This window comes from Acanthopagrus latus, chromosome 2, assembly GCF_904848185.1.
Source record: "Acanthopagrus latus isolate v.2019 chromosome 2, fAcaLat1.1, whole genome shotgun sequence".
NCBI lineage: Eukaryota > Metazoa > Chordata > Actinopteri > Spariformes > Sparidae > Acanthopagrus > Acanthopagrus latus.
The window spans coordinates 13,483,314-13,495,712 of NC_051040.1; the positions used below are offsets into that span (position 1 = coordinate 13,483,314).

Here is a 12,399-nt window from a genome sequence, read left to right on the forward strand (position 1 = left end):
AACCAAGGTCAGCTTTTAGTTTACATAAATCTATTTTGCAGCACATTCAGGAATAGGAGGAACGAGGAAGCAGAATATGTTAATGCCCTTTTTACAATAACCCTGAACTTGCACTTAATTCAGTCAGCAACGATTTGGGAAAAAAAAAAAAAAAATGTACAGATTTTTTCATGTTTGTCTTTAAATGCCAATATAGTAAAGAAGAATGAATACAGCCACCTCAAACTCTGCCAAGGTACATATCGTATTGCATTAAAGGAACAGTTCACAGCTAGATCATTTAACCATAATGTAAAACCCCATGAATCTGAAAAATAAAAACACAATTACAGTACAATTAAAAGCCACAGAGTGTTTGTGTCAGTTTTTCCCTTCATTACCACTCCTGTCCTTTTCCCTCCTCACTCACCTCAGCTGTTCCTGTTCACCTTGTTAGTGTCTCAGTGATGTTCACTAGCGTTTCCACCCGTCTCTCCTCCCGTCTCCACCATTGGTATATTTGAATTTCTTGTTTCTCATTTGATTTAAACTTTGCTTTGTTTTGCACTTTAAGCCTTTTAGAGCTATGTCATTATGACATTGTTGTGTAAACCCCCCCACTACAACAAATGATACAGAACCATAGAAAAGTTTAACACTGTTTTTACAGAACCACGGACATAAATAACATGGAGAATATGACACACAGGTTTTGAGAATGTTCAAAAAATGAAAGCTTAGAAATAAAATACATGATACATGTGCAACATATTGACACAGCTACACCAACAGACTTTAATCTATTCATTCAGGACTCATGGTCTGCTTCTGTGGAGGGCAAGATAGATCTAGCTTTTTTGACCTTAAGAAAGATCTGGTTAATAGGCTCTCGTTGAGGAAGGATCCGGGCATCGCAAGACTCTTTTTAGAGGCTAAGAGACAGAAGGGGCTGGTGGACAAGTGTCATGGGCAAGAAGGAGACGTCCCCAACAAGCTCCTGTCTCCCCTGACACCTGGCGTCCTGATCTGCTGTTCCTCACTGCAGCCCAGCGCCCTGGAGCCAAGCCTGCCCAGTGTTCCAGGTCCATCGTCGGCTCCCAGCCCGACCACTGCCAGTGTCCCTCCATCAGCTCCCAGGCCAACTGCTGCCAGCAATCTTCCGTTAATGGTTCTGCTGACATCCAGGAGTGTTTCCTTGTTGGTGGTTCGGCCTCCAGAGGGTCTCAGTCTTCATCTTCGCCATCGGCCTCCAGGAGGTCTCAGCCTTGGGCTTCACTGCCATCCTCCAGGGGTCTCAGCCTCCACTCCCGCCATCCGCCTCCAGAGGGTCTCAGCTTTCGCCTCCACAGCCGGCCTGCAGAGCATCTCAGCCTTCACCTTCGCTTCTGGCCTCCAGTGAGTTCCAGCCATCGCCACCAACCCCCAATGAGTTCCAGCTGTCACCTACGGCCTCCAACCAAACCTCAGCCACTGCCCCTCACCCCGACCTCCTGGTCTCCCCCTGACCTGACTCAACTAGTTTCCCCCCCTTAAACTGTAACAGACCTGTACCTCGTTCGAAATTAAACATATTAAAATAAAACTGATGGCCATGATTTTCCATATGTTTAAGAGTACAGACATGCATTAAAAAACTTAAATTACTTTGCAATTTAATAATCCCTGCATGAAAGGGTTAACATTTAAACATCTAGAGCAGAAATCAAAATATAGACATAATGATAAACTTGTAAAGTATTAAAACATGTGAGGTAATAGAACACAATACACATAATCTGTAATCCGTTGTGCAACTTGACAGAGTGTTTTGTGTTGATTCATAATATGGTCATCTTCTATTTATGGTTATGAGCTGGCCATGATGAATGGGCTTGTCAAAGTTTGGGTAGGTGTTGTGTTTATTAGCATTTAATCAGCTGTTCTCCTTTGGGTTGAAGGCCTCCAGGTGCAATTGATTGTTGGGCTTTCCCAGGTGGTTTTGCAGGAATCAAGGGGTAACACTTGGGTGAGTTGATCTGTCCTTGTTTCTTTTGAACATGCTGAAGAGCATGGTGGGAGTGTGGGTTTGACAGCTTGCTTGTCCAAAGGAGAATATTGACATGCTGGTTTATAATCATGCTGGAGCTAAGGCTGTTTTTCCCTGGTAGGCAGAGCATCATTGCTCCTTTGAGCTTTGCTGTATTAAAATAAAATGTTGTAGCATTGGGGTGAACGTGGTTAGAGACATTGTCTCTGGAGCATGTCCATGGCTGTGGGGGATTTGCCAGACTCTGGTTGCTTCTTCATACCAGTGGTCATGCATGCATAAATACCCGCCACAACTAACCACATGAAGACTAGGGGTGAGTTATTTTAGTTTTGGTTTGGCAGATAGAGGCAACACTCTGTTTGCATTTGTTACAGTTTATTTTTTGAGACTCCAGACGGGTTTTGGAGAGCTGCACAAAGGAGCAGTTATTGTTGTTGGAGCTCAGAGCACTGCTTTGTCCTTTAAAGAGCAGAAGTCGTTGCTGTTGTTACTCCCTTACAAACAATGCTGTTGACTGTAGGTAGCTACCAGTATCTTGGGACGGTCATAGCAATGAATTCTGAGGTAAAAGTCTGTAAAAAATAAATGACTTAAAGAGTGTTAGCACTTGTTTCTTCTCAGAAAACTGTCATTTTCACATAGTTTAGACCAGAATGATCCTCTTTTATCAGTAATCCTCTTTTTGGACCAATCTTCTCTCTCTCCGGTGTGTTATGGGATGAACTGTCTTTAAAAAACTCAAATTCTACAAAGAAAGAAATCTTGTCCTTCTCCCTTGTACCAACATATTTACCTTGTTATAGGTACTTGGTACATTTATTGCTGCCCTGTATGCGTTCAACAATTAACTTCCTCATCCACATTCTCGACAGACATGGTGGATAGCTGAATTGTTGATTAATTACTTGCAGTAAAGCAAGATAAAAAAAACTTCAATGAAGTCTTAATAGATGACCTTTTGTTCTTTATCTGCACTTGTTTTAGTCTGTGCAGTTCCCAACAACCACATATTCCCAGTGGAGCACATTGTCCTGATGCAGACTGGAATGTCTGGATAAAACGGGTGTGCCTCTACAAGAGAAAATGCCACACATATTTGCAGCCTGTTAGGGAAAGTCTGAAATCCTCATGTTATTACTTAATAGGTCATTTCAAGTTACCACATTTGGTGGCTGACACATGGTCTGCTTGTCGTTGGCAGAAAGCACCCTGAACTGACTGTAGATGAAGTCCTGCTAAAAAAATTAAGTGTAAACTTGCCATCCACCCATAAGACAACACACTTTTTGGTATAAGCCAGAGATTTCTGGGTGACTCATCTTCCGATACAGTGAACAATACGTGAGAAAGTTTACTCTAGACTATCCTCTCAGTGGGCAAAACCTGATAAAGTGACCTTTTGAGACCATTCTACTGTACCAAACATGATAAAGTGTCCACTAGGGTGCAAACAAACACGTTCTTAATGTATATAGGTAACACCTTGCAGTACAGTACAAAACAATGTGAGTAGATAAGGAATGAATCAGGAATGACATTGTAAATTATGAAATATGGATTAACTGTGTTACACAGGGATTACTCAATGCTTTATTTATTTTAAAAGGTAAATTCTGAATCATTCCTCACTGTTTTATAAAGTGTAACCAAATAACTTGCCTCTGTGGTTAAAGTAAGAGTGGCCCTTAAAGCATAAGGATCAGTATCTCTGAAACAAACAGTCAGTAGATGCACAAGTAGTCCGTTTTATCTTGGTCTGCTTTTGCTGACAGAAAAAAAAGAGTGGAGAGCAGGAGTGCATATGTTTGTGTAGGTTTGTTGCTCATAAAAGAAGAGTAAAGATGGATTATTGAGTTGGTGATAAGCGGTAACCATACACAGATCATTGAAGCCACCTGCAGTCCCAAAGGCCACAGTTACCTGCACACTTTCAGATGGAGAATCTGTTTTGTAAGTAGTGTGAAATTAACTGAATTGCATAGATTAACTAGATATAAACAGACCGGGAGAAGAGCGAACTGGACTTACAAAGGTCTCTCCAGTTGCACCTATATAGTGATGGTATCAGATTCTGTCTTACAGCACACAAAGAAGAAAAATCCATTTGCCACCTTTACAAGTGACAATGAAGACGGATTTATCCTCCTGCTGCTCATCCCTCATCCCCAGCCGGGACACTGCTCGTTGCTACCTGCTCTTTGTGCTCATTGCTTTTTACATGCTGGCTGGTGCTGCCATATTTTCTTCCTTGGAGAGACCGGCAGAGCTACAGGCCCACCAGCTCTGGGAAAAGAGGCTGAGGGACTTTGGTCAGGAGCATAACATTAGTCATGAAGACCTGAAATCTCTGTTGCTCCACTATGAGGAGGCTAGGACTGCTGGCATCCGGACAGAACCTGGCAGAGCCCTCTGGGACATCCCAGGTGCTTTCTACTTTGTGGGAACTGTAGTCTCCACCATTGGTGAGTAAAGAAGAATGGTATACTGGGAATACTGTAGATACTATAGCATGTTCTGATTCACCTACAAATCACAAAGTAACAGCTGTAAAACAGCTATTCTGCACAGAGACCGAAACCATGTTTTTACCATAGTCATAGTAAACTTATTGATATTCACATAGCCACAGATAGATAAGTTATCCCATCACCGCGCATCCCACGAACAGCTGTGCTTAAAAGAAGAAAAATAGTTTGTAAGATACATTGCCATTTCTTTCACTTGCTTCCATACCACTTTTCTTTACAGGTGCAGCTAAAAACAAGAAAATTAAAGTTCCCAGTAGCAGCTTTAATTCACACCTCACAAATGAACAAATAAACACAGATTTTATGATTTTTTAAAACTTAAATGTAATTGCCAGAAGGGAAAAGCCAATGTTAGGCTAAACAAACTGTGGCCAACAACCTAAAAGTCGCCATGTTTGCTTTGATGACATACATATAATGTCCCCACCCACCTCTGTAGTCTCATTTAGCTACTTGTTCAGAACCACTTTACACATAAACGCTTTAAATCACTTGAGCTTGTGTCAACCACAGACCTTATTCCTGGCATTCAACCTCCAATAGGCTGTTTATAGACCCCCATTTTAAACACAACAGGCTGAGCAATTCTTTTATACATCAGTCTATCCTGCTGCTTAACCAAAATCAGTGTGCTCCTAAACAAGATCTGGATCTGAAGATAATATAGGTTGTGTGTAATACAAAAGTGCACAAGTGCTAGCTCATCTCTGGGTTTTAGGACTCATTCCTGCGGCGCTCAGTTACCCATTGAGGGCTGTATCACACTGCTGGCGCCGTGCATTATGCCCGATAGAAAATTATGAAATAGAAAAATATGAAATAGAGGCTGCAACAGTTGTTCTACATGCCATATTGATTTGAGGAGGTTTACGAGAGAGGTGTTCTCAAACTATACAACAATCCATCAAATTCAATATTACACTAGAGCCCATAGAGGATAAACAAGTCTCCAAGATAAGCTTCATGACTGAGAATCAATTTACAGCCTCCCTGTCATACCTACTATCTTTAAACTCTCTGTCACTGTGGAAACTCCAGGACATACAGCACTGAGCCCAGATCAATTTCCCTTTTACAGCAACTTCCGTATTGACTGACTGTTATCTTTTCATGACGCAACTACACATCTGGAGAGACTTCCTGATGTACTTTTATGTTTCCCAGCAACGCACATTTGAGATGACTCATGACAACTCACAGATTTATATACTCTGTCATAAAGGAGCTGCCTTTCCTTCCTTCCGTTCAAAATAAACAAGTTTTAGTCATAGGATATGCAGCATCAAATGCATATCCTTTTACTTCATGTTTCTGCGTAAGCAAGCCTGATCTCCATGGCTCTGTGTTCACTTTAATGAAGCAGGCAATTAATTATTTCAGCATCTACCAATACTATAAAAGAAGGTATGTGTATACTTAAATGTAACTGATTGTAAATTATCATTGCAAATTACCTACAATTATATTTTATTAGTTTTTGTCAGACTTGGGACAAGAGAGAGGACTAAGATGCAGTTTGGACAGAAGTAGAATCAAGCTTTTATTTTTCTGATTCGCGACTCTTCAGAGGAGGTGATAAATGAAAAGCTATGAAACTCTATGAGGACAGACAAGACAAACAAACACAGAACACTTCTGAGATATGAAACTTACAAAAGAAAAGTCACTCCGAAGAGGATGGCACAAGGCTATGAAAAATTCTCTATTCTATCAAATAACAAAATTACAACAAAAGGCGCTCCCGAGGGAGGAAAAGAAACAGCTACAAAACGGTCTAAACTGAAACACAAATTCTGACCAGAAAATTTACAAACTCAAAATCACTCTCTCAAGAGTTCAAAAAACAGAAAAATAAAACAAGACAATACTTAACAATACATGAATTCAAGGGCTGTGAGTCATGGCTTGGGTACACGACGAGACAACGAAATACTTAGGCGACGCAGACAGGGGAAGACACAGACTTTATACACATGAGGGAGGGGAACACAGGTGCAAACAATCAGAGATTAGGGATGACGTCAGACCAGGAACACGGGAGGAAGGGCATGTGATCTGAAACGAGAGGAGAGTTACTTTCAAAATAAAACAAGAATTCACAAGATCCCGAAGACAAGACAACCTCACCGCGATGTGACAGTTTTTTGCAACGGTACCACTTGTTTAAACTGTTATTTCACTTCTGTTTTGTCTGACTTCTCTGACAATAGGGTACTTTTAAATGACTTTTAAAAGTCTTCAGTAATTAAAATCAGTCTCTGTAGCAGGCTGAACATGGCCTAATTCAAACCAAATCAGGCGCTGGAGTGGGAAGGAAAAGTTGGGAGAGTCTCACCACAAGTCCATGGAATCCAGCTGGATTGCCCAGTTTCTGATTCTCAGCCTGGGAGTAAGAACTCTTCCAGAAAGGCTTACTCCAACCACAAGCCACAAAGTTGGTGAGTTGGAGAGTGATGTAAAAAAAAAAAAAAAAAGATCAGTATTGATATAGTAGAACCAGAGATGTCACCCTGTTCCATGTATTCATCTTCCTTTCCAAACCTGGTGCCAACATTAATTTAGCCACTGAGTGACATCACTGGAAGTAAATTATCAGATTACATGCAGCCTCCTCTGGAACCACAAAAGGCTTCATTCTGCTTTGTCACGCATGCAGCAGTTCTCCCCTAGGAACGGTAAACTTTGAAAAAAATCAGCTTAAACACAAAGATGACTGATTGGATTTTCAGAAATTTGCTGATAAATTTTGATTTGATGGAGCCACATGAAGAGTGAGAGTACATAAACTCTCTCCTATTAAACATGTGTATGTACTTAAATGATCCTGGCCCCCACCACAGACAGTAACATGAGCTGTCAACATAAATAACATGGAACTGACTTCATGCATGTCATGAAGGAAGTAATTTGTCTTTTCTTGGATAAATTTCAACTTCCCTTGACCCTTCATACACATGAAAATCCAATGTGGGTGTGCAGGAAGATGACAGAGGATGGGTGGCCCACTCATGTAAGGAAAAGGAACACTTAAAGTAGGAAATGCTCATGAGTCTTTAAATTTATGACAATGAATGAAACTGTGAGAAATGTAAAATAATGGAACAGTAATTTCACTGTCAATAGCTGACTGGCTGCAGTCCAGAGAAAATAAGGTCAACATGAATAGATTTCCATCTGCTGGGAAGGTGCATATTTGAATCCAATCCGGTCATTAACTCATACAAAATAAACCAAAGGAAGGAAGGAAGCAAAACCTCCGGTACTTGGCAGAGAGAATTTCCACATACTTTGTCACAAAATAATTTCAGAAACACGTAGTCTCACAATCTCACACTCACAGTAACTACACATCTGTTCCAAGTTTCACTGACCTTCATCATTGACCAGAAAATACAGAATAATATATGTCTGATCACTTTTCTATAATCTATTGATAGCTTTTCTTAACATTTCATAGATATTATCTTTTGTTTTGCATCTGTTTTCTGTCTCATTTGCACAGTACACAGTTAAACTTTATTTGGAAGGTATTTAAAATATGCTTACTTGTCATATGCTATAAGACATTATGATACGCCTCATTTCCACACAGCTTTGTTTGTTGATGTATGCACTTGACTTCAAGAAATGCATTTCCTTATGAAAGGATAGAAACACCACTGCAAGCATGACAGAGCAGCCCAGTTGCCAGGATATTATGTAAGCAGTTTAATGTTTCTGCAAACACACAGTAACATCCAAGGTTGACGTGCTCCAAACATGATGTGGACATGAATATCGTGTCCACATTATAAGCTGATTAGCTACATGTCAAATCATCAGGCATGGGGGAAGGAGGTGGCAACAGGGATGCCCAAGGTGTGACTGGCGTTTGAGTCACACAACTGGATATTTTTAATGTCACCTGGAGACATTCCAAGCAGGTTCAGAGACACCAGAACAGCTGAAAAAAAAAATCCAATCAGCCACAAAGACTATGATCCATTTTTGAGGCATCAAAACTGACTATTTTTAATAGAAAGTCGTGCTCCATCCATGAGCATAAGCAATAGGTATTTTAAGACAAACCATGATGTTTTCCTAACCCTAACCAAGTGGTTGTTGTGCCTAAAACTAACCAGAGCATAGGCACAGCCTTGTGACAAAAGAAAAATAGGAAATTCAAAGTGACTCGCAAAAATGTATTTGGCTAACCTTTATTCCTCACAGGTTCTATGAGAACACATGCATGGCAACATTTAGCAACGTTTTCTATGTGCTCTTCAGTTACTTGGTATAAGCATGTTTAAGTAAATTATGAAGCCTGCCACAAAAAAATACCTCGCACTGTGCTTGCACTTCAGAGAGAGAGCGCACACTAATTTTTAAAATAAATCTGCAATGATTTAGAACTGGAGGGAGGCGATCGGAGTCAGTGCAAAGTTCAAACAAAGTTTAATCTTGTACAAGAGGAGCATTCACAGAGCAACACACAGATCTGTTACAAAGTGAAGACTCAGTTTCTTAGGAGGAAAGCTTGGTTTTTATCTGTCTCTGTGGATGTGTTTTCACTCTGACAGCTACTAATGTATGACCTCCTTCACTTAAAGAAATAATTCACAGAAAAGGAAATGATAACCTTCAGTGATTACTCAATACCTTACATGGGTCATAAAACAACATAAAACAAGTCATAAAACAAGGTCACAGGTCACATTAAACAATTACATTGAACATGACTGTGTAAGACTTCATGTCTCTTCATGAAGTGCAAAATTTCCATCCCACTAACTTCCACTGTTCCTAAATAATCTTCTGACCAGAGGAGGGGGGGATGTTAGCCACTGTTGCCCTGATACAAACTTTCCTAAGAGTCCTAAAGACATCCCTGTTACACATGCACTCCAAGTTACAGTACATCTGTAACACAGCTTAGCAGGCTACCATTGTTAACTGATTATGCTCTAATGTCTTCCTGTTGTGTTTTTCGGGTATCGAATCCCGTAAATGTAGTGAATCTGACAAATAGTTATCACGTCATTGCTTCCTAAGTGATGGATAGTGAAAATCCAGGGGGACGTTAGTCCATGTTTTAAGGTGAAACACATACTATATATTACACCATACTATAGGGTAAATACATATTTATCAAACCTTTGAGTAAAACACACATAATCATATAATCAAATGGAAATGAAAGCTAGGAAGTGGTTGCATGCTAACTGTAGCTGATAGGTTACCAAATATGTTGCTTTACCTTGAAATATGGCCCAGTGTCTCTCCTGATTGTCTAGCCATCATTATTTTCAGTTGGTAATCAATCAGGAAGTGGCAAAATTATATTTATTTGTCAGATCCCTACCTTTATATAACTTACAACCTGAAACACAGCAGTATAACATTATCCCAGCGTTTGAGCTTCCCACTGCAGAGGAAAATGGCTGGTCTATGTTCACGGACCCATGTGGACTAAGCGTTAAATACATTTCACAGTGGTAGCAATAAAATACTCTGTGGAATGACTGATCTTAAGATAGTGTGTGTAATCACAGATGTGACCTTTAACCTTTTTTATTTCTCACAGGATTTGGAGTGACGGCCCCATCCACTGTTACCGGGAAGGTCTTGCTTGTATTGTATGGATTGCTGGGTTGCTCGGCTACCATTCTCTTCTTCAATCTCTTCTTGGAGAGAATCATAACATTACTGAGCCTCCTGATATTCCGGTGCAACAGATGGAGAACTGGATCCGGCGAAGGGGAGGGACGAGGCAGCGAAGGCGAGGCAAATGAAGACTGGAAACCATCTGTGTACCAAATCACACTCATCCTTTTTGTTGCAGTCCTGCTGGTTGCATGTGGGGCTGCCACCCTCTATTCAGCCATGGAGGGCTGGACTTTCCTGGAATCGCTCTACTTCTGCTTTGTGGCATTCAGCACAGTGGGTTTCGGGGATTTTGTCAGTGGCCAGAGAGAGCACCATGAGGACACCTGGGCCTACCAGGTTGCAAACTGTCTCCTGATGCTCTTGGGTGTGTGCTGCACTTACTCCCTCTTTAACACCATCTCTGTGATCATCAAACAGGGACTGAACTGGATGTTGAGGACACTGGATTGGATGTATAGCAGCATCTGTCTCTATAGGCTGCGACTCAGACCACTGTTACAACTCTGTTTCTCTGAATCTGAGCCGCCTGTATGTGATTGTGAAAAAAGCTGCCTTTGTGGTAAAGCTCAAGTGGAAACAGTGTGTAACACAGATGGGGGATTCTCTGCAAAACACAAACAAGAAAACTACTCATCCAAAAAGAATGTTATCTGTGCTAGACAAATTCCCTCATGGCAGCAGTAAAATATGAAAGTAGGTGGTTGTTTTCTCTTCTCAGAATGGGTTGAAATGTTGTTTTTTTTAGATGGCACAGCTTCAAGATGTGATATAATCTGCTCTGTGTTTTCTTCAACAGCAAACAAAAGGTGTACAACTTATTTTATTGGAAGCACTTTCTGTGCCAAGTGGACAATCCAATGATAATGAGAATGTCAACCCTGAAGGAGGCAGGCAATAAAAACAAAGATCAAGGAAACAACTTAGGAAACACATGGTTTCCTAAATTGCTGCATTAGTAATACAGTGTTGGGCCCTTCAAAAATCAGACAATAACATTTGTGAATGAGTTAAAGATTGTGCAACAGACGTTATGTAATAGTCTAACTTCGTCTCTATGAGTGGGTCACTTGTAATTGTCTCGTCATGGTGTGCACTAGTGTCGTGACTGATAATGCTGGTGATAAGCTGCTGAAATGTTTGTGTGCGATGCCTGAGCGGTGATGGCAGGGTGGAGGGTGGTGCAAAACAATTAGAATTAGATGTTTACTTGATGCTTGTCCATTCTGCTTTGATCGTTATATTTTCAGCACACTTATTTTATCCATTTTTACCACACACTGATTTAACAGGATCTATACTCTGTGTTTTTTTCTTTCTTTCTACACTGTTTTATCAGGTCTTATCTTCTGTTTTATTCATGTGTTTGTGGCGTGTGTGCATTATTTTATCAGCACTTTTTCTAACTGCTTTTGAAAAGAGCTATACAAAAAGTTTATTATCATTATTATTAACACCGACCCATTACTTGGAACACTGGATTCATCATTAGTGATTATATGAAGTTGTAGTGCAAGTTCAGTCAGCAAGACTTTTTCTTTTGCATGTTTAGGCCGTAGTTTCCTTCTCATACTGTCGGGTCATACACTCCTCATACACCTGCTCACTCATAATTTCCTGCTGTCACTGTGTGGGGCTGTCAATCCAGCTAGATATCAGCTGTTCTCACCAGCTTGTCACATCTATCCAGTAGCAAAGCAGCAAATCCATGTTGTTCCCATTCGATCTGCAAGTTTTATGTCATGGATTTTCTTCAGAGGCTGAAACCACTGACAACCAATGACCATATATTAACTTGTGTTGGTCTGCTGTTCACAGTGGGGTGTCTGTAAAAGTGGATGACAAACATCCCTGTATGAACACTGATGTCATTTATTTTAAGGACAACTTGGATGCGGATGAGGATTTTATTTTGAAATAAATGGAAGAAGATTAAGAGGGCTAAAAAACTACATGCATCCATATCCTGAGCCTTGCTCCTCTATGGGACATTGTTGCTCTTTTGTTCTCTTAGTTTGCTTATCTGCCCATCTGTCTTTTCTTTTGTATTCCCCAACTTACAGCATAGTGGTGATTAATTTTCCTTGTGGTTAGTAAAATAAAAAAAAACAAACAAAACAAATCAGATTCTCAGCAGACTCACTAGGCACCAGCACCACCACTTTTATATGCTGACGTCTTTCTCTAGAGTCTAAGTGCCAAAGACTTTTTGACCACAGT

General features: G+C 40.5%; 1 protein-coding gene across 3 annotated transcripts; it reads left to right on the forward strand.

Moving 5' to 3' along the window:
* Nucleotides 1–1,934: 1,934 nt before the first annotated feature.
* Nucleotides 1,935–12,115, forward strand: si:ch211-261a10.5 (potassium channel subfamily K member 13). Of its 3 annotated transcripts, XM_037075768.1 has the most exons (4): nucleotides 2,049–2,122; nucleotides 3,890–3,958; nucleotides 4,091–4,470; nucleotides 10,100–12,115. In XM_037075768.1, exons 3-4 carry the CDS (start codon nucleotides 4,134–4,136, stop codon nucleotides 10,864–10,866), a joined length of 1,104 nt encoding a protein of 367 aa, XP_036931663.1. In that variant the 5' UTR covers nucleotides 2,049–2,122; nucleotides 3,890–3,958; nucleotides 4,091–4,133; the 3' UTR covers nucleotides 10,867–12,115. The 3 variants fall into 3 exon arrangements, with proteins under 3 accessions (XP_036931652.1, XP_036931644.1, XP_036931663.1); XM_037075757.1 differs by lacking the exons at nucleotides 2,049–2,122; nucleotides 3,890–3,958 and adding an exon at nucleotides 1,935–1,984; XM_037075749.1 differs by lacking the exon at nucleotides 3,890–3,958 and having other exon boundaries at nucleotides 2,018–2,122.
* Nucleotides 12,116–12,399: the final 284 nt, after the last annotated feature.

Bases quoted from the DNA above. Each gene is read 5' to 3' on its own strand.
- si:ch211-261a10.5 (XM_037075749.1), top strand. From the start codon at position 2,079: ATGCTGGTTTATAATCATGCTGGAGCTAAGGCTGTTTTTCCCTG. The intron at 2,123-4,090 runs GTAGGCAGAGCA...TCTGTCTTACAG, and splicing joins GCTAAGGCTGTTTTTCCCTG to CACACAAAGAAGAAAAATCC. The intron at 4,471-10,099 runs GTGAGTAAAGAA...TATTTCTCACAG, and splicing joins AACTGTAGTCTCCACCATTG to GATTTGGAGTGACGGCCCCA.